Below are 26211 nucleotides of genomic sequence, written 5' to 3' on the forward strand. Positions count from 1 at the left end.
CCATCTCCTATACGGAATTTTGAGAGAGAAAGGGGTTCGTGTGTTTATGAATGTTCTTTAGAGTTGCCAGAACTGGACATCCTCGCTCACTGTATACAAGGGGCTTCCTCAGGCAGCATCTGGTCTAACGATCACCCAGGATGGATATCTACTGACTGTCTTGTCTTGGGGGAACAACATGTGGATTTCAGAAGTCTTGGCCCTGCCTGCCTGTCACCTACTCTGTCCCATACACCCTTGTGACAGGGCAATGCCATTTCCTTAGGAACTTAATCACAGACCAGCACTTTCTCAAATTCTGACCCAGAAGAATGGTACGCATTTGCCAGGAACAAGCTGGTGACTGGAATCAGGCATATGGTGCAGGATGATCGAGTCGGGGTACTTAGTGTCTCCTTTCCTTCTCGTTGGTGTTTATCATCTCTCGGGTTTAACAATGCTCTAACTTCTTCCGGTTTGTTGTGAAGTGTACAATATGGGCATTACAAACCATTTTCACTCTAGAACTTATTTCTCCTAGGTACCTGTGTCTTGGCACACCTTCCTCCTTCTGTCCCATCTCCCTCTATCTTTCTAGACTTGGAGACTACTATGATAGTCTCTACATCCATGAAACCAAATCTGCCGGTCCCACATGTATGTGAGAACGTGTGTATCCATTGTTTTGTGACTGGCTTATTCCTGCATAACACGGGGTGCTGTGGTTTCATTTATGTTGCTATGGTAGCAGATCTCCATCTTCTTTAAGGCCAAATGGTGTTCTACTGTAGCTATGCACCATATTATCATTATCCATTCATCCACCCATGGACAGTTTGGTGGGTTCCATGCCATGGCTGTTGTGAACAGTGTCTCAGTAAATACAGTGTCTCTGATATACCAACTCCATTCTCCTTGGCTGTATACCCTGTGTCAGGAATGCTAGACTAACACTTTGAAAGATGTTTAACCCAAGCGAACATCATTCGTTATGGGCACACCCTCGTCCTGAACATTCTTTGCCTTTAATGACTGCATGCTGGCCATAGTAATGATGAGCTCTGCCTGGCTCTCCAACTGCTCACTTCAGACCTTGACAGAGCACTGGGCACAGTATGACCGATGGGAGGAACAGTATAGTGACCATTTGCTGGCACATACTTTTTAACCAAAGTAGAGGTCCTGCCCCCCAAAACAAAACAAAACAAAACAAAAACAAAATAAAAAACTCTTCAAAAGAGAAAAATGCAAAAAGAGCCTTGTCAGACTCTAAGTACCTTGAAGTTCATCTTGTCCATGTGTCTGTCTTATCTCATAAGTACACACGAGAACAGTGCAAGCCCCATGTTCCTCCCCAGAAATGCTGAGCTCCAAATGATTTTTGAGCTATGGATTCGTGGGCTTTGAGATGATAGAAGTTATTACTATTTCTCCTACACAGACAAGAAGAAAGGCTGCAAACACACACGAGTCAGCTATTCCGGTGACCTCATGACCATAAGCAGCAGGCAGGTGAAGGGCCTTTCCTGCCAGGTTCCGACTCACTCTAAATCTTGTCACCATGACACGGAGTTATTTGTCTTCAAGCAGCTCTTTGGCAGTTTCTGCTTTAACTTCAGTGGTTTATGGGATATCTGACCTTTAACCTCGGAATGACGACAAACACTGCATTCCCCCCCCCACTGTGTTTCTGAAAATGAAAGTCAGATTGAAGTTTACTCCTCAACTTTATATTCTAGTCCTTGCTACTGCTCCAGTTTGAATCAGACACACCCGTGTTCCACCCTGCCTGCCGCGCACTACCGAGATTCATGTGAGGAGGCCTGGGCCACACCTTGAGGTGCTGTGGGACGGTGGCGGAGTCTTCAGCAGGTGGGGCCTAGCCTGGATGGGCAGAGGCAGTCAACTAGTGAGTTCTAGGCCAGCCACAGCTATATGGTGAAACCTGTCTTAAACAAACGTCTAGCAGAATATTAGGCTGCTAAGTCACAGGGGATAACTTAGCCCTTTTTTCTTTTTGTTCCCTGGCCACCATGAAGTGAAGGTGTCTCCTATACCACCACATGTCCCCAGCATAACTATGCTCTGAAACCCTGAGTCTAAATATACCTTTCTTTTGTTTATCAGTTGATTAGCTCAGGTACCTCATCAGAGTGACAGAAAGCTAACACAATGTCCTTATCAATTTTGTTGTTACTAAGTCTCCTTGCAGTTAAAAAAAAACAAAAACCACTAGGTGGTGACTATTAGAAAATTCTTAAGAATATGAAGTAAAATATTTTTTTATTTTAAAGTAAAATATTAAGAAAAAACTTTTTTTCTTAATAGCAGATTATTATTTGTTTTTGAGCAACAGCATGCCGCGACGCTTTTGACATGCATCAGAATTTGGAAGCTGTGCATTCAGAATCCCGAAAGAGAGCCTCTAAGGAACTACTTCTAAAGGCAACCAAGACAGCCACAGAGCATCCGCATCCTTGCACAAGCCTGTGTTTAAACAACAGTTCTTCACTGTAATGCAATTCCCTATATTACAGAACTTACCCTGTAAGAGCATATAACTCAGTGACTTCGGTCTGCTCAGAGTATGCAGCCCTCACCGTTACCTAATTATAGTGCATATCCATCACCTTAACCCCCTGCTCATTAGCAGTCGCTAGCCAGCCATCATGCAGCCCCTGGCAACCACTCATCTACTTTCGGTTTCTATGAATTTGCCTATTTAGGGCATTTCATACAAATTGAATCCCACAGCATGTAGCTCTCTGTGTCTGTCTTGGCTTGGCGTGATGTTTTCAGGGATCGCCCTTGTTGAAGTGGGTGTCAACCCTGCTTCTTTCTTTTCTACCCTTGAGTTCCATTTTGTGCACACGCCTTACTTGGCCCATCCATTGGTTGATGGGCATCGGGGCTCTGGCCGTGGGGATGGTGCTGCTGTGTGGGTGAACACCAGGTTTCAGTGTGGACATGGGCTTTCTGTTTCCGTGGGCACAAAACAAGAAGAGGAGCAAGGCATAGGCATCCCCACATCTCCTTTTGATGCTTGGTATCCAGACCATTTGCTGTTGATTGCTAGTTCCAGCTAACAACCAATGGGGTACACCGCATTCTTTACTAAATAATTCAAAATAACTTGACTTCTTAAGATAGAATGAAGAGCAGTCTGCACCCTTTGTCTTTGGACATCAGCATATTGGTGCTGCGAATGGCTTTGAATTCATGTCAACATATTGGCGCTGTGAATGCTTTGAATTCACTTCGTCTCTACCATAAACAAGAGATTATTTGGTCTTAAAAATCTGGTGGAAAATGAGGGATGTGATATGCTCTTAAGTGTGACCTAAGTGATACAAATTAAAATGGACGCTCAGGAAGAGAAAACAAAGGCTACACTGAACCAGATTAATAGTAGCTTTCTAGTCTAACAGCTTTCTACCATGAAGCCAATTAAAAAAAAACAAAAAACAGGGGGAGTGGATCCAAGGGGGGGAGGGGAGATGAGGGGCAGCTGGGAGGAATGGAAGGAAGGGAAACTATGGTTGGGATGTATTGTATGAAAGAATATATTTTTAAATAAAAATCATGGAGCCAAAACAAGGGCTACCCATGAGTGTGTGCACACGTGTGTGTATGTATGTGTTTGTACATGCTCATACACATAAGAGCACAATGCACAATTTAATCAGCTAAATGTGCCAAACAAAAACATGGCTCTAGTCTTACTTTGTGTAATACAGATGGACAGAAAAAACAGACTGGTGGTTTGGGGTGCAGCTGCTTCTCTGGGCAACTTCTATTGAGCGGGAACTGTCAGCGCCATCCTATCTAGAGAGTTGGAAAAGTATCCAATTACTTTGAACAAAGTAAAGCTCAAAGAATGGTTTTCACAATGACTAGTTTGGTGGAAATCCTACCTAGAAACTCATTAATTCTTAGTGTAATAAAGTTAAATGAGAATCCACTCACTTAAAGGAGAATTAAAATAAGAAATCAAGAAAACTACTGACTATCTGGCAAATGAACACATAACCTCAAACCCTGGCTTACATCCATGCCAAGTCTCACTCACAAACATAATAAAACATTTAGAGACACCAATTACTTGTCAAAAAGAGGATAGAAGCAAATTCCATCTAGCCTGGGTTTCACATCACACTTAACAGGACAAGCAGATGTCCCTTAAAATGGTCCTTTCTGATGAATGTCTTTATCGAATATCTGTGAACTCACTTATCCTTATACCAAGTGTAGTCCCCACCACCCATGCCCCATTCTGAATGCCGGAGGCTGAGCATTAATTATAGCCTGACTCCAAGGACCTGGTGACTTTGGGCAGAGACTTTTAGCATATGGAGGATCCATTCCTGGATATGTAAAATTGATGGAATCTGTTAGGCCAGGGATCATCTTTTGGGCTTTGCTAGTACTACAGGGAGCATGGGACATGACTGTGTTCCAATAAAATGTGAAGTGAATTGCCAGATTTAGTTTAGTGCCCCCTGTGTGAGATGACCTGGAAGATTCTCCCTGGCTGCCGGGGGTGCTGAGCAAAGTCATTGGCTACTAAACCCTCCATGTAAATGACAAGGATACAGGATGTGCTACGGGACTCCATTCTAAGGTGGCCTAACACAGAGACATTGATGTGAGGTCCTGCTCACATTCCTATCACAAGGATTCCTGTTCAGTGAGGACTTCATCTTGGAAATAGAAGTATCAGTGTGGAAAGGGCGGAGTCAGGCTTTCTGATAGGCTGTTTGGAGTCAGGAGGTCTAATCCGAAAGTATGAAAAAATAGCTCTCTAAGCAGGGGTGGGGGATAAGGGTGGGTGATGAAGTAGAGTCTGGTCAATGTGACATGGGAGTGGTGCGAGAGAATTGCCTGTATTCTGTCAATCATATTTTAAATAAACGTTGATTGGCCAGGCAGGAAGTATAGGCAGGTCAACCAGACAGGAAGTAGAGGCAGGCCGATGAGAACAGGAGTATTCTGGGAAGCAGGAAGCTCCCTTCGCACTCCTGTGCAGACCACTGAAGAGGCAGGATGTAATCTGCCTGGTTGTGAAAGGTACGGAGCCATGTGGCTAACATAGATAAGAATAATGGGTTAATATAAGTTACAAGAGCTAATAAGTAGCCTGAGCTAATGGGCCAATCAGTTTTATAACTTATAGAGATCTCTGTGTGATTATCTCTGGGGCTTGCCGGCTGGGGTACTGGGCGGCATAGAAACCCCAACAAGCCAGCCCTCATGTTACATGGGAGATTTCCAAAGTGCAGCTGGCTCCTCTGTAACCCTACTAAAGAAGTCAACAGACCTCCTCAATGGCTGCTGCCCAGTCTGCAGTTCACTGTCAGACACCAAGCTGGATGGTGTGACATCTTCCCTGGTGCCATCCCTCAGCGCTCTGGACTCACTATCTCCTAATGAGGTCTCATCATGTAATCCTTTCCCCCTGCTCTGCTTTCTAGAAAATCAGGCCGAAGACATGACCTCAAATTATTCTCTTTCTTTAGGGAAAAGATACAGATAAAATAAACGGAGTGACTTGGTTTAATGCAACCCGAAGCTTAGTCCAATAGGCTGTGAAGTAGTGACTCACATAAAACAGAACCAATCCTGGCTTTCCATGCTAGTTTCAAGTGATGTAGCTTCTAACAATAAAGGGAAGTAATGCTGATGGACCAGGTCTCTTGAAATAGCTAGCTGATATCCAAGAGGCTTTGCTATTCTCAGCCTTCACATTGAACCTCTGAGCCCAATGTCACGATGCTGAGGGGTGACGAGATCATGAGAGCCATCACTCACTTGGGATCCATGTTCTTAGAAATGAGGCCCCTGGGAGCTTGCTCATCTTTTCTTCCATGTGAGTGCACCAAGAGAACTGATCTCTAACAAGCAGAGGGCAGGCTGCAATTGGACACTCAATCTGCAGGCACTTGTACTCCCCAACCTGCAGAACTGACTGTTTCTAGCCACCTAGCCTTTGCCCTTTTGTTAAATTGGTCCAACACAGACTCTTAACACTAACACAGGCCCCTGAATGATGGAATAGGTTGCTGATAATAGTTCACCACCCATGAATCACAGTATACCCTGCTCGGGTTCAGCCCCAGTCCACTCTGGAGGAGCACAGAGCACGTTCCTAGATGATGAGGAGAAGCATTTTCCTGCCACTGGTGTCCCTGGCCTCCCTGGGCTGTACTCGGGGCCACTCTGCACGATGAAATGCCCTGAAGAGGCAGGCAGAGCTGTGGGGAAGTAAAGGGAACTTCTGAAGTTGGTGACTCATGCATACCCTGCTGGAGTTATTGAGGAGTCTATTTAAAACCAGCATCAGGACTACAGTAACTTATCTATTAAAACTTCCTGTTGGGCATCTGGCTCATTCACTAACAGCCATCACTAAATAATATGTGTCTCCCCAGGCATTTGCATGGTCCTCCTATTGTAAACAGGATCTGTATTTGGCCCTGGTTTCCCCTCACTTCATGATCTTCTCTTCCCTTGCTTGCTACAACACTACTTTGCAATCTCCACCAGTTCCTCTCTGTCTCTGTGGTGCCCTCCTTAACTCTGTATTCGGAACTGTCTTCTAGAGGCTTGCACTGGGTAATGTGTCTGCACCTCTGGTTGACAGAGGTTTCTGTCCCACAGGATCCCACAGCCCTTCAGTCCCAAAGAAACACACAGAGGTCTATATTAATCATAAACTGGTTGGCCTATTAGCTCAGGCTTCTTATTAACTAATTCTTACATCTTAAATCATCCCATAATTCTTGTCTGTGTTAGCCACGTGGCTTGGTACCTTTATCAGTGAGGCATTCTCATTTTGCTTCTTCTGCAGCTGGGTCACCACTGCAAACTGACTTTTCCTCTTCCCAGAATTCTCCTGTTCTCATTGTCCCACCTACACTTCTTGCTGGTCGCATCACCTATACTTCCTGCCTGGCTACTGGCCAATTAGTGTTTTATTAAAATACAACTGATAAATCTTTACAGGGTACAAGATCATTGTCCCACAGCAACCTCTATTCTAAAGAAATGCAAATTCTGGATCACCCCACTCAGTTGTGTATGTTGGTCACTGCATAGTAAGGACCAGTCGGGATGGAATCCATTCTGCTCTCTGCATGCTGGGCCATGCACCCACGGGAGTCTCTGGACTTCCATCAGTGGCATGGATGTCCTTTGAACCGCAGATGCATCGATCTACGGGCTGGCCATCTCTTTCTGAACATGCAGCAAGGAACCCACCATGCAGCCTGGATTCACCTCCTTTCTCCCAACTCACTTCTGAGTGTCTCCTGCTCTCGTTTACTTCATGACTGCCACCCAAGGCAGAAAGCCGGGAGGCGGGGAAGCTCCCTGCCACCGGCCTGCCACATCCTGTCTCACAGAGTTCAGCCCCTGCCTCTTTCAGACCACTGCCATAGACTGTACTGACCTCATTATTTCACATTTCATTTAGGCTGTCTACTCCATGCTCCGTGCTCCCAAACCTTTAACTGCTGCACAAGGAGCCTTGCTGTAAGGTTGCCATGGGGTCCTGCCACTGTTTGGAGACTTCCCATGGCTTCCCGCTGCCCACTGGGTGAAGAGTCATGTCACACCCCAGCATTCCCTCACTTCTACGTCCCTACCCTGCCAAGCCCACGGACCTGCTTTCCTCCTGCCGCCTCACCCTCTGTCATCGGTCCCTCCTTAGAGCTCCTGCACCCACCACATGCAGGTGACAGGTCCCTCACTGGAGCTCCCACTCCCCTTTGTCATGGCCTGTACTGCTTGTAGGTGTTTGCTTGTCTCTGACCCCTTTGGAGCTACAATCTCCTAAAACAGAACCTTTTCCTCATTTGGTGTTGTATACCCACGGCCTGACCAGCGGCAAGTGGGGACGTAGACCCTCATCCATGAAATTCTAAATGGATGCCAGAACAAGCAGATTATCAGGTTAAGGGGACACCAGTGTAAATGAGACTTTGCACAGAATACTTATTATGCCCAAGTGCCCTCTGGGAGAAGACAGATTAGGGATTAGGGGGCGGGGAGAAAGCCAGGCGGCTCTCAGGATCCTAGGGTTCTGCACTGGTGGATTCTACCAGTCACAGAGGGCTGAGATACACAGGGGGAGGCAACTGCATAGTCTCTGCACATGCACAGGCCTTTTTTCTTGTCTGTTCCCTGAACACAGAGCCACAGTATTTACATAGCATTGGCATCAGATTGGTATTATACTAGAAACAACTTAAAGTCCACATTAGGGTGGGTGTAGGTTCTATGCGAACATCACACCCAGGGGCATCTGTGGGAGTTTTTAGTCAGAGGTCTTGACTGTCACCTTAAGGGGCATCTGCATTTGAAAACTATCCTCTGTGAGAATGAGAAGAGCACACCAGTGCCTCGAAGCAGCGGGTAGTGGGTCTGACTTGCCCTTGATCTGCTGCCTGGACAGATGGAGGAGGGGTTGGCATGAAGCATGCAAGTTGGGACAGAATGGGGGGTCCAGCAGTAAGCTACCAACTCAGAGGCCCCAGGATGGCTTTTGCTTGGTGCTCCGCTACAGACAGGCATGAGGCTTCCAAACAGGGGAGGGTGGGGGAAAACCCCAGCAGACCAACTAAACTGGGAGAGGCATTTCCCATTCTGTCCCTTCCTGGTCCTATCTACCTCCAGGGACATCACCAGCCCTACAGGATCTCTGCGACACTCTCTTCAAATACCCCAGACCTCTTCACAGCCCTTCTCATGGATAATCAAGCAGGAATCCATTTGCCCAGAACGTGGAGTTCAATCCCCATCAGCACACACAGATACCCCTCCACTGCTCCACATGCACAAATTAAACACAAAAATTTAAAATCTGCCCCCACGATGAGCAGGGCAAGGCCATTCTTTATGGTATATATTTGAGGCTCAATAAAAATACGTGTTGAATTGACCAGAAAAATAATGAATACAATAATTACCTAATGAGTGAGTAAAGTTGACCTGCATCCAGAATGCAAGACCAAGAAGTTAGGATTACCCAGTAAGAGAGAAACTGAGAGGGGCCAGTCCTACTGAACTCATCAGATAACCTAGCGAATCATCCACCCTACTACCCATAAGACTGGTAAACTTGTGAACCAAAGTTATCCTCTGCAGTGTTTAATGTTAAAAAATAAAAACAATGTGATTTAGTGACACATGTCAGTTACCTGCAATTCATATTCAAGTGTCCAAATACAAAGGCCCTCCCCTTCTTTTTGCCACATGTAAAGTTTTACTAGAACGTAGCTGCATGCACTAGCTTACATACTGTCTACATTACTGCTCATGCTAAGTAATAAAGTTAAGTCACTGTGTCAGAGACCATAACCTTCCAAATCTAAACTATTTACTGCCTTTAGTCTGCTAGAAAATCAGCTTACCAACCTGAGGAGCACCCCACAACCCCAAGGAAGCTCGGCCCTACTGGCTTATCAACAGTCAGAATCCCAGAAGGAAGCTGCCAGACACTGTCTGATGATATCAAATGCAGCTGCATTTCCATTCCTACATAGGGTCGTACTTAAACTAACAGCAGCACATTCCTAATACACAGCGATGAAAAGGAACGAATTAGGTAAAAATATTCAAACTCTAGAACGAGGCCTACAATAAATTGTTACCATGATTTAAAGGATAGGATGGATAACATATGTAATTTATTTTTAAAACAGCAGCATGCCTATGCTTAGAAGATAGAGGATACAAATGCCTCAAAGGATATATGTGATAAATAGCTCTGGGAAATGCGAAGGAGGATTTTTAATGTTGGTTTGAATACCGTTTTTATTCAGTGGCTTTTTAACCCTGAGAATATACTATACTTTAACTGAGGAGTGAGAGGGAGAGAGATTTAGATAGATAGATCGATAGATCGATCGATCGATAGATAGATAGGTGGATAGATGGATGGATGGATGGATGGATGGAAGGAAGGACGGACGGACAGAGGACAGATGGACAGACGGACAGACAGACAGACAGACAGATAGCCTAGAAAGGCATTATCTCCATTCCCCTTTGCAACAGACTGGCTAATTTGAGACAAGAACAAATCCACCCCAATTCTTGCTCTTGAGCTCATCCAATCCAAACTGCACAGCACAGATGGAGATCTGTGTTCAGACACCCACTCCCCTGGGGAACCGCACTGAAGCAGCCGCCCCCCCCCCAGGGGAAGCGCATTCAAACAGTCACATGCACCCCTGAAACATCAAGGCTCCTGAGCAGGGCAAAGATGCTCAAGTGTTTGTTTTGAGGAAGTGTGAGATTAGAACAGTTAAAAAACAGCCCCACTTCCCTTTTCCTAGAAACCCTGGTCACTGCTCTTCAAGGGGAACACCCTGCTGAGCTTGCAGGTTAGGGTGCTTGTGGTATGCACAGTTCAGCCAGTCAAAGAAGCAGCTGTCAGCTTCTCTGTCTCCCTCTAAACGACTGCTGCCTGTCCTCTCACTGGGAGCCCTCCCCTTAGTGCAGGCTCAAAATCGTAAATTGTATTAATAACATCCATGTCTCGGCTGGAGAAATGGCTTAGCGGTTAAGAATACTGGTTGCTCTTCCAGAGGGCCTGGGTTTAATCCCCAGCACCCACATGGCAACTGTCTGTAACTCCATTCTAGGGGATCTGATTCCCTTGCATGGATATACCTGTAGGCAAAACACCAATGCACATAAAATAATAATAAATAAATTATAATAAATAATATATATTTATAAATATATAAATATATATAATAAATAATATATATTTATACGCCAACAGGTAGGCATTCACATTCTTGGCACAAATGTCTACAGTGCCCAGCAAGTCTAATGTTCCTTGTGCTGTTTCTCTTTGTTTCCTTGAGGCAGAGTCCTTGGAAATACAGGGAGGTCAGGACTGCTCAGCTGGTTTGTCTTACACTTCTGCCCTCAACCTGAACAGTGTCCTGCTTAACTTGTGCCAAGACTAGCTGTACTGCACAGCATCGTGAGCCATCTCCACATTAGGGTTCCTGGAGTCATTTGGGAGGTCCAGGGAAGTTTAACTCTTTGGAGCATGGAGCTCCAGTCCCATTCAGCTCAAAGAGATGCAGGGAGTGGTTGGGCGGCTGGATGTAGGCTTCTAATGCTCACAACTGGGAGGTTGTCGCAGAAGAATTAGCAGGCATTCGAGACCAGTCTGGGCTACAGGGTGAATTCCAGTCCAGCCTAGACTACCAAATGAGACCCTGTTTCAAAAAAATGAGGAAAGAAGAAATGGGAAAAGAAAGGAGAGAGCACAGGAAGATAGGGATGGGGGCAGGGACCCAGAGCTAAGGGAGAGGATGAATGATCTACACATAGTTCCACCATTCCCAAATGGACAATCTGCAAAACAGCAGCCAGTGAGATACTTAAGTCGAGAAAAGGGTGTTACAGTAAAATCAGGACGAGTTTTTGCAGCCTCTGGCTCTCCAGTACCATTAGAACAGTCCCTGGACAGTATAGATTACCTTGATCTGTTGAACTGGCTTGTTGAAAGTTGGTGTGGGGTGTCAAGAATTCTGGGAACCTGTAAGTACAGCTGTCCTCTCTAACGCTGCTTCCAGAATGCACAGCGAGGCTCCAACACCCAGCACCGGGGATGAGCAGGACCCTACTGTAGCCCCTGGCATACTATAAACAATTCTAGAATCAGGGGGTTAAGATGTCAGGTTACTTTTCCTTGAGTCAGATTTAGCAAGAAAAAGCCCCAAACAAGAGGGTGAAACGGGAGAGAGAAAAGCAGCCCAGGAAGAGGCAGACATGTTGGGGGAGGGGGGTTAGAAAAGGCTCTTCCTGAGCGGGACTCACCATTGGTAGTCGTGTTGACATAGTAACGGCGGCCCTGAGGAGACAGGTAGCTGTGCCAGCCAGGTGGAAGGATGACCGTCTGGCTCTCCTCTCCCGGCGGAGGGGGGACCATCCCAGGCTTCTGTTGGAGAGGAAGGAAAGGGTCAGACATACTTGTCATTTCCACAACTGTTTGGAACCACAAAATCACTTTGGAATTGCACAACTGGGGGGATAGGGTGGCCTGCAGGCATCTTTTGGGATAGGTGATGTGCAGTATGAGGTGCCCCTCACAGAAGGCACAGCCCCATCCAGAGCAGATAGAACTGACCTTCTTCCCTTGCAGACCCTGAAAAAACTCAAACCCAGGGTGCTGCGCGTGCCAAGGGTCCTGTCACTCTGCATGCCCTGCTGTGGACTATGCAATCTACACCCGCTGTAGACTGTGCGTTCCACACCCGCTGTGGACTGTGCAGTCTACACCCACTGTGGGATGTACAGTCTACACTCCACAGGACCACTGAGTACAGCAGCAGATACAGCCCCAGGCCTGCTGCGCAAACCTAGCAGCAGTAATTAATACATGCCGCGGCAGAGCGAGGTGTAAAACATTCTCTAATAATGTTGAGAGTCTGTGAGAGCTGGGTTGGGTTTCTCTCTCTCTCCAAGTGTCGTATCACTGTGGCACAGGGAACCAGGAGTTTTCAAAAAATGAACCAGACATCATAGACTTGATTCTTGTGACTGTGCACGGTAACATTTGTCTTAAGAAACAGAAGAATATGTAAGTCAGAGCATTAGGTGGAAGGCGGGCACACACTGTAGCTGCATCTGTGATCCCTCGGTGGGGGGCTTACAGGCAAGTTTTATCTTCTTTTTTTTCTCTTTTATCTGTTCCACGTAAATCTCCAATAAACACAGAAATAAAGATTCTTGGCTAAAGAACATTTAAAATAAAAACAGAGGATCCAAATTAGCCCACACAATTGCTGTGCCTTTTGGAGAAGGTAAATTGACAAAAATCAGAATTGCAACGACGGAAGGCCGAAAAATTCTCAGCAAAACCTGTTTACAAATACAAAAGTCGCCCAGCTCCTTGGTGCCCTCTGTGTCCCCTGCCATGCCCAACAGGAGAGGCTCCTTTGGCCATCAATGACCAATATTTAGGAAAACAGGATAATGGTTGAAACCAGAGCAATGAAGGGTGTGCTCTTGATGCCCCTCTCCAGATAGCCCCGAGGGGACTTTGTCTCAGGTTCCTGCAATGGCCTGTGTACCGTAAGAGGAAGGAGCAAATCCCAGGTGCTGCTGGGAGTAAACATGGCCTCCCTCAGCCCTCTGTGGAGCCCTGGTGCATGCCATGAATTCTCACAACTGTGCTCACATGTTTGTGTCTCCTGCAGGGGCTCCTGCTGAGCCACAGTGCCTCTTTGATTTTGCATGAAAGACTGTACTCTAGACAGGTGATGGCGAGACACACAGCAGCCAGGCTGACAGTAATGCAGTATCCGCCTCGTGGGAGCACAGATCATACGCCAAACACAAATGAACCCGGGAGCAGGAGAGACTGGCCCCGAACATGAACCACTCTAGCGTCTCCTTGCCTGGAAGACAGCCAGAATATAGGCAATACAAATAGAATAAAGAAGGAGAAAGAGTGAGGGAGAAGCAGGAATGATGGTGCTCAGAAGAATGAGGTGGGAGAATCGTGAATCTGAGACCAGTCTAGGCCCTAGCAAGACCCTGTCTCAAAACAGCAAGAGTTAACGAATGAGAAGAGGGAGAAAAGAAGAAAGCAAGGGAGGCATGGAGGAGGGCAGAGGGGAGAGAGAGAATCCTGTATACACAGGGTCTTGGGAATAAAGTGGTAATTGGGGTTGGGAGTGGGGGGGGTAGTGGTGTGTGCTGAAGAGGGGTGATTTGCTGGAGAGTCGTCTAGAACCAGAGGATGAGATGGCTGGTCCCTCATCTTTCCTTGAGCCTAACTAACATCAGGAGTATTAGGAGGGAGGTCCATGGGAAGCTGTTGAAGCGGGTTAAGCAAGGTTCTGAAGCTCACAGGAAGGCCCTGCACAAAGAGGATCCAGGGCCGCAGTGTAAACAGCCTCGGGCTCCAAGCACTCTGGGTGCCAATCCTACCTCAGTCACCACTGGACCTCGGGCAAGTGACTCAGTCAGGCTATTTCCACATAGATGAAACAAAAGATGCTAATGTTGGCCCAGGTGTGGAACACGCTGTGGGCTGTGGAGAGCCAGAGTAACATACCCAGAATCCAAAAGGGAGACCACTGCCAGGGTTGGTTCAAGAGCTGGAGGAAATATCACCCTAAGGGGCAAAGCTCTCCCAGGCTCCGCTCCCTGAGAGATAAAGTCCAGGCAGACACACAGACCTCCCCTCCAACTGCCTCTCCACCGAGTCTGGAATGTACCCTCAAAGGTTGTTCTCTGAGGTTTCTGCTGCCAAGAAAGGGAAGTCAACACCCCCTGGAGTTGATTGATGTTGGAAAGCTGGCCAGGAAGGAGTTCTGTGGGCCACAGAGTGAATGAATTGAGTCACCTGATGCCCCAGGGCCTCAGCTTTGAGGAACTGCAGGGAGCCTGGCTCTCCTCAGTTTCCTGGTACCTTTCTCTTTAGAATGATTCTGGTTAATCTATCTGCGAAACACAGCAAACTCACAGGAAGCCTCGGTTTACACACGAGGATATGGTTGACCACGAAGGCAGAGTGTCCTGAGATCTCTCCTATCTAGGGAGTACAGGTACCTTTGGAAAGACACCATAATTCTGAGCCAGAGAGGGCAGGAAAGGGGTGGGAGAGCACCCACGGGGGCGAGGGGGAGGAGCTAATTCTTAATTTGTCCAATGTGCTATGCTGAGGGTGGTTTTCCCACCTGTGAAACACAGCCGCCAGTCACCCTCCCTGCTGGCCATCTGACGGCCTTGCCTTTATCTCTGGAGCCAGCTGCAGCCCTCTTGCCTTTTTCTTTCCTAGGAAGAAGACCTTGCTAGCTCACCACCCACAAATCAGGAGTTAATAGATGCTGGAGACAGATGGGGAGACCACTCTCCGCAAGACTGAAAACAAGCACCCCAGTAAGCTGGATGTGAACATTCAGGGCAGAAGTATTTGCAAGGGCCAAACCTGTAGATGATACAAAGGACCATCCTTGAGGATATGGATAAAACATGGAATAGCCATTTGATGGAATATTACTCAGAAATGAAAAGGAATAAGGTCCCAGTTCTCATGGCTATGCCTTAAAGACATCATGAAAGGTGTGACAAAGGTCACACGTGGTCTCATTCTATTATGGGACAAGTCCAGAGCAGGAAATGCCACAGACTACGATGGATACAGGGTTTCTTTGTGTGTGTGTGTGTGTGTGTGTGTGCGCGTGTATGTGTGTGTGCGTGTGCGTGTGTGTGTATGTGAAAATGGTCTAAACTAGGAGTATGTCACAGTTACACAATATACAGTGAGTGCAAAGTGCTATGTGTGGTCAACTTTAAATATATTTTTTTTATAACAACAAAATTTGTCTTTGAAGAACATACAACAAGGCTAGAGAGATAGCTCAGAAGTTAATAGCACTTCCTGCTCTTGCAGAGGACCCACGTTTGGTTCCCAGAACCCACAAGATGCTTGCAAAACAAAAAACACCTGTAACTTCAGTTTCAGGGGATCTGGTATCCTCTTCTGGACTCCATAGATATCGCATACATGTGGCGCACAGAAATACATGCAGGCAAGCACGCATTTGCATAAAATAAAAATAAAACTTAAAAAAATATGGAAAGGCAAAACTTTAACTCATTGCCTGCCAGTCCTCATTTAAGAGTCCCAAAGCAATAACGCTCCTCCCTCTTATGGCCTCAGTGGGGCAGGAACAGGCGGCCTTCTGGGAGAGCTGCCCACAGCCACCAACAGGGTAGGTGTGGATGACTACTTAGTAATTAAGGACTCCCTCAAATTTCTTCTCTAATTAGTTCTCTCCCTAGTTAAATCCTCCCGTCTGCACTGGCTAGTTTTATGTCACGTGATATAAGTTAGGGCTATTAGGAAAAGGGGCCCTCAATTGAGAAAATCTTCCCACTAGATTGGCCTGTGGGAAAATCTGCGGTACATTTCCTTGATTTATGATTGATGTGGGAGGACCCAGCTCCCTGTGGCTTGTACCACCCCTGAGCTGGTTACCCTGGTTTCTATAAACAAGCAGGCTGAGCACGCCATGAGAAGCAAGCCAGTAAGTAGCACTCCCCCATGGTCTCTGCTTCAATACCTGCTTCCAGGCTCCTGTACTGACACGTCCCTTCATAACGGAGTCTGACCTGAGCGCTGTACACTAAAATAAACCCTTTGCCCCACAAGTTAATTCTGGTCTTGATGTTTCATCATAACAATAGAAACCTAACTAAGACCCCTTACTTCCCTGGCCCTTGCGGCTCCTCTGCTCATCTCTCTTGGCTCTTTCCAATGGGAAGAGGAAGAAAGAGCGGAGAGGCACCTCAGTAGGGCAACAACACCTAGAACAGACAGATCAGAGGGAGCAGAGCGGGCTGGTGGTTCTTGGTAGATGAGGCAACACACAGGATGTCTCTGGTGGACCCTGCTGCTGCCTCTGAAAGGAGCCATCCCCAGGCCAGAGTGGAGAGTACTTTCCACTCTTCCCTCATTTGTTTAAGAAAAATACATGTTTAACTCTACACAAAAGTTCATCCTCTGAGGGTGTGAGAGAAGGTATCAGCCTTTGTCCCTCCTCCAAGTAGGTGTAAAGATCATCTGCGGTGTCACACCAGGAGGCACATTGTTTTTTTTTTAATTCTTCTGTGCAGTCTCACACTGTCTGATTATACAGAGCAGGTTTGCTTACACATGGGTCCTCTGATGGACCCTTGCATGATTTCACTTCAGAGCCATTGCAAACAATGGTGCTAGAAACACTTGACTCCTACCCTTCTTCATCGGTATCATCAAGGAGTTTGTAGACCACTTCAAAATCCTTGTCTAAGTCAGATGCCCACACATCTGTCATCCCGGCACTCAGGACTGTGAGGCAGGAGGATCACCTGTTCAAGGCCAGTTTGAGATACACAGAGAGACTCTGCCTTCAAACTCCAAAGGCTGTGAATGTAACTCAGTGATAGAACACGTGCTTAGTGTGTGCAACAACCTGGGTCAGATCCCTACCATAGCAACAAAACAAATAGACAAAAAGTAAACCTAAAGAGCCTTAGTCTAGTAGTGTTCTCCAGAAAGATCCGAGTGCAGCCCTGATTTCTATGTATCTACAAGGACTCCTATCCCTTAATGTCTTTAGTATACAAGGTCTTGTACTTTATACATCTTTACATGATGTTTGTATTAAGGATGCTTTCATTCCTATTTCTTAGGTAAGAACTATCACTTAATAATGTACAGATAACTAAATGGCTAAACCAAACTACTTTCAGCGACTGCTTTTGGACTGAGAGTATAGCTCATTGGCAGAACATAGACTTAGTGTGCCCTGGGTTCAGTCCAAGAACACACAAAAAAACCTCACTCACTCCATCAGTCAATCAAACCAACCAACTAAAATTAGTTTGCTTCTAGAAAATTCAGTCACAGTTACCCAGTGCCAAGTTACCTTCAGCCCATCTCCTGCCAGCAACCCACACTAAGCTTCATGTCAGCACTTGTCCACCTGAGATATGACTCCCGCAAGGGGAAAGACGACTCAGGCCCCAAACTCTTATTGTCTCACGGTCTCCAAGGAGCATATACCTTCTTGGGAGATGCGCAAAAATAATCACCACCCTCACCCAGGCGTCATGTTCATTCCCTGGCTGTCGGCTGACTTCCCCATCTCCTTATTTTAAACACAATCAAAATAAATAAATAAATAAATAAATAAATAAATAAAAATAAAAACCATTCCTCCTAAACGAGGTACTGGCTCCCCTTGGAAAACAGCAAGGCAGCAATCAAATAAAGGGATATCACCCAAAACTTGAGAAGAAATGCCCCATTCAGATGAAGTGGTACAAACCTGTAACCCCAGCATTCAGGAGGCTGAAACAGGGGGATGGGTGGTCAGCTCAGCGTCAGCCTGGGCTACCTGATGAGTCTGAGTCCAGGCTAGGCTACAGAGTGAGACTCTTGTCTCAAGTAAACAAAAACCCAATTGAAACATCTTAAAAATCAGTCATCAAACAAAACAAACAAACAAAATGAAACCAAACAAAACACACAATACCAAAACCAAAACACAAGTGTGATCAGCTCAGCACATGTTAAACCGCCTGGTGTGTGAACTCTCCTGGGCCAGGTTTTCACCACCAGATCAAGACAGTTTGCACCCTGAGTCCTCCGCTCACTACACTCCAGAGCTACGCCGACACAGCCATCAGTGGGAGCAACTGAGAGGAACCATTGCCTCTGAAATAGAAACCAGGACGAACCCTGAAATTTCAGGAAATACGATTTGTAAAAAAGCAGTACTAAGCGGCACCAAGCGGTGCAGTGACTTATGAAAGGGAAGGATCCTATCACCTAACCCGAAACCCTTTCGACAGACTTGTTTTAAGAAAGACTACAGCCTCCAGCAAGTTCCGACCCCTCTCCTAAGCTCCCCAGAGCCTCCTCCACTCTTCCCATTCAAGTTCATCCCGGGACAACATCCACCTGCGGGATGCTCCTAGGAGCACCTCCCTCTTACCTTCTGAAGCAGAGAGCGAACGCTACCTGCAGGTGTTCACAGGTGGCCGCCAGACACTTGATTTAGCAGCAGATCAGAGAGTTTTAAGGTCCCCCGTTCCTCGTCCTCTCACGCCCCAAACCCAGCAGCAATGGGAGCTCTACAGAAAGGCATATCCACAGGGCTCTGCACCCCCTCTCCCCCCACACCCAGATCTATATATAACACCTCCGAAGTTGTCAGCCTAACGAGCCACTTTCTGGCAGACCCGTTGCCATGACAATGACTGCTAATGAGCCCAGTGCTGTGATTGGCACTGCTTGAAGGCTCCTCCACAAAGGACTTGCCAGCACATTCCTCCTTCCCCAACCATGTAGCCAGCTGGACATCCAGAAGTAGTCAGGACATGGCTGGGAGCAGCTTCAAGGATTCAGGCCCTAGCAATTAGTTTATTGCTAACACATTCTGAGCAAACCTAGACACAATGTCAGACGAGGCCTCTACTGCTATTTCTATACTCAGCAGGGGTCATGGTGGCAAAGGAACATTAGGAAGATCAAGCCCAAACTTGGCCAGGGGTGATGTTTACACTTGGATGTAATCTCGGTACCTGGAAGACAGAGGCAGGCAGACTGCCACGAGTTCAAGACCAGCCTGGGCTACATACTGAGACCCTTTCTCAAATAAAATTAGACTAACTGGGCTATTCTTTCTACTGGACACCTGTTCATGGTAGGAGGGCTCCCACACAGAACTAGCTACCCATGGTGGTCCCACCTCCCTCACCAGCTTCACATTTTGGTCTACAGGAAAGTTGAGCACCCTCTCTTTGGCTGGTGAAGCTACTGTTCCTCCAGTCCTATCTATTCAGAAATTGCAGATCACAGGAGAGGGCTGTGGAGGTAGCAGGGTACGTCTGACAGTAGCACAGTGTGTTCTGAGAGGGTCATTTTCATAGGCACAGGCTGGACTAGACGGGGGCCGGAGAGCAAACAGCCCCATACAATCAGAGAAACAAACTAAGATGGGATCCAGGAAGGAAGTGACATGCTCCTCTTGTTCTCCGTTTAGTCTCACTCAGCACAGTGCCCGGAACATTGAACAAACGGATGAATGAATGAATGTTGGGAACGAAGCTTCAGACAGATGTGAGGCAGCCATTTCATCAAGGCTGAGGCAGAAGAACTGCACATTCAGGACTGCCCTCAGCTACATAGCAAGACCCTGTCTCAAACAAACAAAATAGCAGCTACAAAATACAAGCAGAGTGGATTTTAGTTGACTATTGTGGTACAAACCTGTTAATCCCAGTACTCTGGGATGGGTAGGCAGGAAGGTGCCTGAGTTCAAGGCCAGCCTGGGCTATACATGGGACCTCTTTGTCAAAGGAAAACAAAAGAGACTTCTAGCATATTATGGGCTAGAGTCTTACATGCAGCCAAGCTTTCTTTATTGAGTAAAAGTGACAGAAATACAGTCTTCAACAGACAAGAACTCGCAGAACATTACTCCTCTTTCCTCTATAGCAAGGGGGAAATTGTCCTTCACTGATTCTAGAACCCCCACAGATACCCAAAGCCCCGGATGCCTGATGTTCATGTCTAGCTTTACATAGCAGTCACACCATAACCTCCATGTATCCCCTGACACTACAAATCACTACACCAGGTACGGTGGTTCATGCCTGTAATCCTAGCACTTGGGAGGCAGAAGCAGGAGTGGCAGTGTGAATCTGAGGCCTGGACTCCAAAGGAGGTTCCAGGACATCCGGAAGTGCAGAGTCTCAAGCAAAAATATCAGCAACAATTGCCATAAGTATTAACTGAGAACATGCCACTGAAAGCGATGTAAACGTGGCGTCTTTACACACGCTGCTTCGGGAATGATGGCGATAAACTCTACACAGGTCCAGGAAAGGCACAGTTTTCCTCCCAAATATTCCCAGTGGTCAGGTGTTGGGATCTGTGATGTGGGCCCAGAGTGCTTAGAAGATGTTCTCCAATGTTGAAAGTTTAAGCGAAATTACTGGGAAGAAAGAGGAAGTCAGAGTTAAAGGGACCTAGGTCGAACACTGACAGCAAATGATGAAACATGTGTTAACAGGGCTGGGGAGCTGGCTCGGGGCTGATGTGCTTGCTGTGAAGACATGACGATCTGAGTTCAGATCCCTAGGACTCACTAAATGTCAAGCACAGCTGCTTCAGATCTGCAGATTTAGCATGTGGAAGGGACAGACAGATCCCAGAAGCTAGCTAGCCAGCTAGCCTGCACAACCAGTGAGCTAAAGACCTAAAGACAAGGGGGAGGAAGAACAGGACAAGGACACCTGGGTGCTATCAGCCTCTGGTCTTCACATGTGTTTGCATAGGTAAGCATGCCTGCATATGGCACACTTTTGAAATGGCCCGGGGAGACGGCTCGGTTGCTAAATGTGTTAACCACACAAGTTCGACCACCCAACTTCGATCCCAGGAGCCCACATAAAAAGTTGGATGCGGTGGCATACATCTGCAATCCCAGCATTTCTACAACAAGGTGAGAGGCAGAGACAAGAGAATGCCCAAAAGCTCATGGACCAGTGTGGTGGTTAGTTTTATAGCAACTTGATGCAAGTTAGAGTACTCTGCGAAAGACTCTCAAAATGCCTCGGTGAAAGTGGCCTATAGGCAAGCCTGTAGAGTATTTTCTTGCTTAGTGATTGATGTGGGAGGGCCCAGGTCACTAGCGCTGATGCCATCCATGGACTGGTGGTTGGTCTTGGATTGGATAAGAAAGCAGGCCGAGCAAGTCATGGGGAGCAAGTCAGTAAGCAGCACCCCTCTATGGCCTCTGCATCAGCTCCTGCCTCCAGGTTCCTGCCTTGACTTCTACCCTGACTTCCTTTGATGATGGACCGTGCAGCACAAACATAGCATAAAACAAACCCTTTCCTCCCCAAGCTGCTTTTTGTGATGGCATTTTTAACCACAGTAACAGAAACTCTAACCTAGCAACAGTCAGCCTGGAGGATGCAGTTCTGTGGCCAAGACAAGAAAAACCCTGCCTCAACAAGGGGGAAGGCAAGAACTGACTCAGAAAATACACCCTCTGACCCCCCTACCTACATCCATATATATACACTACACACACATACACACACACACACACATACACACACTAACTAAATAATTAAATATATGCATAATTATAAATTCTGTTACACAATTAAGTCTGCAAATTGTTGTTTATGTAGAGGGTGAAAAACAAGGGACAAACAGTCTAAGTAATACCAGAAAATATCAAGAGGCAAGAGAAAACCAAAATGAGGACCCTGTGGAGACAGAAGTAGGGTCTTCTGCTTCCCCCGCCCCCTCCAATCTGCTCTGGTTTATCCCCTAAAGTTTCATTCTCTGGAAGCACAGTCTTGCGCACCATCAGGAACGATATTGAAAGGTGGAGGGACCTTTAAGAGGTGGGGTGTAGCAGGAGACCATCAGGTCTTTGAGGGAGGCACCGTACCTGTCTCCTGGGACTGGATTTGGTATCTCAGGACTGGATTTGGTATCTCAGGACTGGATTTGGTATCTCAGGACTGGATTGGTTGCTATAAAGAGCTCGGCTTTCTCAGTTAGCTCTTCTTGTTTCTTTCATTGGGTGACAACTCACTCTGTGTCTTTGACTCTGTCTCTGTCTGTCTGTCTGTCTGCCTGCCTGCCTCTCTATCTCTCACACACACTCATCTTCCACATGACATCCTTTGTATTAAGATTTAGCATAAGGCCTTATCGGAAGCTAATGCCAGCGCTGTACTTCTAGGCCTCCAAAACTGTGAGCTAGATAAGCCTCGTCCTGTTTCCTTTACTCAGAAACCAGTTATAGCAACATAAAATGAACTAAACAGGTTTCCTAAAAACAAAACAAAACTCCTTCTGAGACATAGTGAGTGGTATACACCTGTAATCCTAGCACTTAGATGGCTGAGGCAGGAGGATCACAAGTTCAAAGCTAGCCAAGCTAATGGCTGAGCTACACAGTGCACTCCTGCCTTGAACAACCCTCTGAATTCTCCTGCTTCCTCCTGCAAAGCCAGACACTGCTCAGTTGGTTCCCTCTTTCATCCCTTGGCATTTAGTTGTCTGGATGTCTCTTCCTGAAGCCCGAAGTATCCCAATCACAGTGTGGACAGGCAGTTTCTATAGGAGATTCCAAGTCCAGGAGTCCACTGAGGTTGGATAAGTTGGGCCTGAGGGAAAACCCAGCAAGAAGCCGGGGCTCTCAAAACACCTCATCTGCCACTCCTGCTTGCTTACTGTTTCAGTTGTCCCAACCTCAGAAAAGCCCTCAGTGAAGACTCTGAAATCGTCTCGTGGGCTAGATCTGAGCAAGCCCGCACCTTTGGCTGGTCCCTATGTGGAAAGGGGTCACATGCTTGAAGTTCATCTCCAGTTTTTACCACTGAGACCATCAGTCTTTAGGGTCATTGAACCAGCAGATGTACTATGCAAGGGGAGATTAATACGGGTTCTGGGCCAATTAATAGACAATGAAAGCCCTAAATGTCAGGCTACTCTTGCCCGAGATGGTTAAGTCCTTTCTGCTGCTAGCGCCTGCACAGTGCCACCACACAGGGTAACAGCAGATGAAAGATACTTTTTCCATTAATCCTCCTTCTAGAACCTCAGCAATGACCAATGACAACTCTGCCATAGATGTAAGAGTTGCTTCTGCCTCTTCCAGAGTCTGAGCGGGTACCTGGAGGCCCAGGATCTGAGGAGAGGAGGCAACAAGTATTTCTGAGAATAGAGAACTTTCTTCAGCAGTAGGATTGACTGTTTCCCCATCTTGAAGACTTTGATGCAGGGACCCTAGGAAGCATGTCTGTGTGGTCCTGAAACTTTAGAACTATTTAAATAAGCAAGGCAGTCTGCTCCTAGCTGACCGGTCCAGCTTCTGCATTTCAGCGGAGGAAACCTGCACGATGCTGCAAATACCATTTTGTATTGGCATAGAAAATACCTTGAGGTGAGGTATTTAAGAAAAAAAGGTTTATCTGACCCCAAGGTTTGGGGTCAGAGGATACAGCACTGAAGTCATAATACAGTGGAGAAACAGAAAAAGAAAGGGCAGAGTGCAGAAGGGAACAAACACGGAGCATCTCAGCATCATAGCAATAGTGGTTGGTGAGAACTAACTTGCGCAGTGAGTCAAGTGTGTCCATGTAGGGTCTAACAGTCTTCTACCTCTCAGGGTTCCTCCCTTCACCATGTCCACATGCACTATCAGACGAGCCTTTGTAGGTCCCGCTCAAACTATATCTAAATCACTGCCCCAGCTATTAGCAGACTTCTAAAGCCTAGCCTGTGAAGATGGGTGTGTTCTCTTCTGTAGTCAACAGCATCAGAAAAGGCTGGGCCATCTTCATTGTCCACCTCCAATTGCAGATGACCAAAGCATCAGCAGAAATCTCAGTGGTCAGGTCTAGAGGGACAATGCTTCAAGATGAGTTCAATATGAACACTTTTTTAAATATTTATTTATTTATTTATTTAAAAATTTCCACCTCCTCCCCTCCTCTCATTTCCCTCCTTTCCCCTCCTCCCATTCCCCCTCCCCTTCCAATGTGAAAACTTTTGATGCCTTTGGTTTCCTTATCTATAAACTGAGATGGTCACAGCCCTTAAGATGAGGGTTTTAGGATCCAGGAGAAAAATCTTTTGCAATAGAGTCCAAAACAAACACCAGTGACTTCTAAAGGCATCTGGATGTTCAGCTCAGTTTGCAAAAGCAACAACCACATAAACAGAAGAGGCAAACGAGACCTCCAACCCAGGAACATGGGTGTTCACGAAACATTATTTTTATTATTGTTACCTTCAAATTTGTTTAGTCTCCTGTGAGGAGAAAGTTTCAGATCTTTTCATATCTACATCTGACATCCGTCCACTTCCTTAGCCAAATCTGTCTTGGAATTGCTGGGAGAAAGATGCCATATGTGGGCTGAGAGTATGGCTTCGTGGCAGCACGTCTGCCCAGCACCTGGAAGGCCCTGGATTCAGTTCCCTCCGCTGCCCAAAACAATCTAAAAATTGCCCAACAAAACAGTACTGGAGTTGCCAATAAAGTGAAGTGATGTCACAAATAACAATACAAGAAACACATGACTGGCGGCGCATTAGACACAGGAGACTGAATTGACCACCCTGGGTCTGAGATCGCCTGGGGGTTGTCATCCACTTTGTCACTGTTAATGTCCAACAGTGCTAGAGATGCCCTGTTTTGTTAAAATAAAGAATGGGGTTAGACTTTAACACTTCTCTTTTTGGAGGGCAATGACTTGAAAGTGCATCCTGGATTTTCTGTCCACCTCCAAAAAGTTATAGGGTAACCTTGGAGGACACTTTAGGAACTGCTTGCCTAGTAGGGAAAAAATTTCCATCTTTGTGATTCCTGGTTAATCTCCTTTTGCAAAAAGGGGTAACAACCTGAGATGAGCGAGCCTGGCCAACACTTAGGGTTGGGGGAGGAGCAGATAGGCATTACGTGAGACTCACCCCGCCCTTGTCAGTCCTCCTTTATTATGAAAAGTATAATACTCTGAAATGCTTTTTGATGCTGTTTCTAGACTCTTCTTGAGTAGTTATGCCTCAAAAAAAAAAAAAAAGCCCACAAAAAGACCACAATCCAATTTATTAAGCTCTCACCTTCATTTAAAAAAGATGTAAGAAGATCAGAAGTATATGCAAAAGCTAGAAAATGATTTCAAAGTAGAAAAAAGGGTTCTAGAGCCTGGGAAGAGTGTAGGGAAGTGTGGGGGCGTGGCAAGCAATGTCAAGAGGACTTTGGGGTGCAGCTGGATAGAAGGGGTTCTTTTTAATGAACCAAAGCACAGTAGAACAGCTATGATTGACAACAACTAATTGAATATTTCAAAACAGCTGACAGAGAGGCTTTTTAACATTGCCAACACAAAGAAATGATCTTCAGCAGGGTTGATGGATAGGTCAATCACTCTGATATGATCGTTAACATTATGCCCATAAATATGGACAATTATGTGTCAATTATAGAGATGGCTCAGTAGGCAGAGGAGGACACCAATCAAGCCTGACCACTAGAGTTCCACCTCTGGGATTCTCACAGTGGAAAAAGCATAACTCTTACAAGTTGTCTTCTGTCCTGCACACATGGCACTGTACATGTGTATGTGTGTGCGCACGCACACACATAGATACGCCATCACACACGCACATAAAATAAATAAAATCCTAATTTTAAAAAGCTAACGTATTAGGTAGGAGGTTAGAGACATGGCTCAGTGGTTAACAGCACACACTGCTTTTACAGAACCCCCAGATTCAGTTCCCTGAACTCACATGGGGCAGCTCACAACCGCTTGCAACTCTAGCACATGGGAATCCAGTTTTCTCTTCTGGCCTTTGAAGGCACTTTGCACTCATGTATCCATAACACCCCGTCCCATCCCTGCACACAAATCCACATAATAAAATAATAATAAGAATAATAAAATCTTTTTAATGCATTAATAATAACCATAACCAAAGAAGCTGTGGAAAGTAAGGAAGACAGTTGGAAGTTGCTTTCTCTTTTGGTCACAGGCCCTGCGTCGTATGCTAACAGCTGCCCACTGGAAAGGAACTTCAAGGGCAAGGGGCTGTCCAGCTCCTGCAGATGTTCTGTGGACAGAAGGAGGCCTCTTCAGGGAGCTGGTGCCATTTTAACGGCAAGCCAACTGTGC

At 46.4% G+C, this 26211-nt stretch overlaps 1 protein-coding gene across 10 annotated transcripts in view; it reads right to left on the reverse strand.

Annotated features, from left to right (window-relative positions):
• Gas7 (growth arrest specific 7) overlaps window positions 1–26211 on the reverse strand; it is a 237404-nt gene that overhangs the window by 75899 nt on the left and 135294 nt on the right. For 8 of the 10 annotated variants that reach the window (XM_087910497.1, XM_087910504.1, XM_087910499.1 and 5 more), the window contains exon 2: window positions 11821–11941. In XM_087910497.1, coding sequence (XP_087766623.1) covers window positions 11821–11941 — 121 coding nt within the window. Of the gene's footprint in view, window positions 1–11820; window positions 11942–18497; window positions 18657–26211 lie in introns of those variants that run through there. The other 2 variants (XM_087910501.1, XM_087910502.1) reach the window with 2 other exon arrangements.

The sequence above is a fragment of the Myodes glareolus genome, chromosome 9 (assembly GCF_982192425.1).
Source record: "Myodes glareolus chromosome 9, mMyoGla1.1, whole genome shotgun sequence".
In the NCBI taxonomy this organism is placed as follows: domain Eukaryota; kingdom Metazoa; phylum Chordata; class Mammalia; order Rodentia; family Cricetidae; genus Myodes; species Myodes glareolus.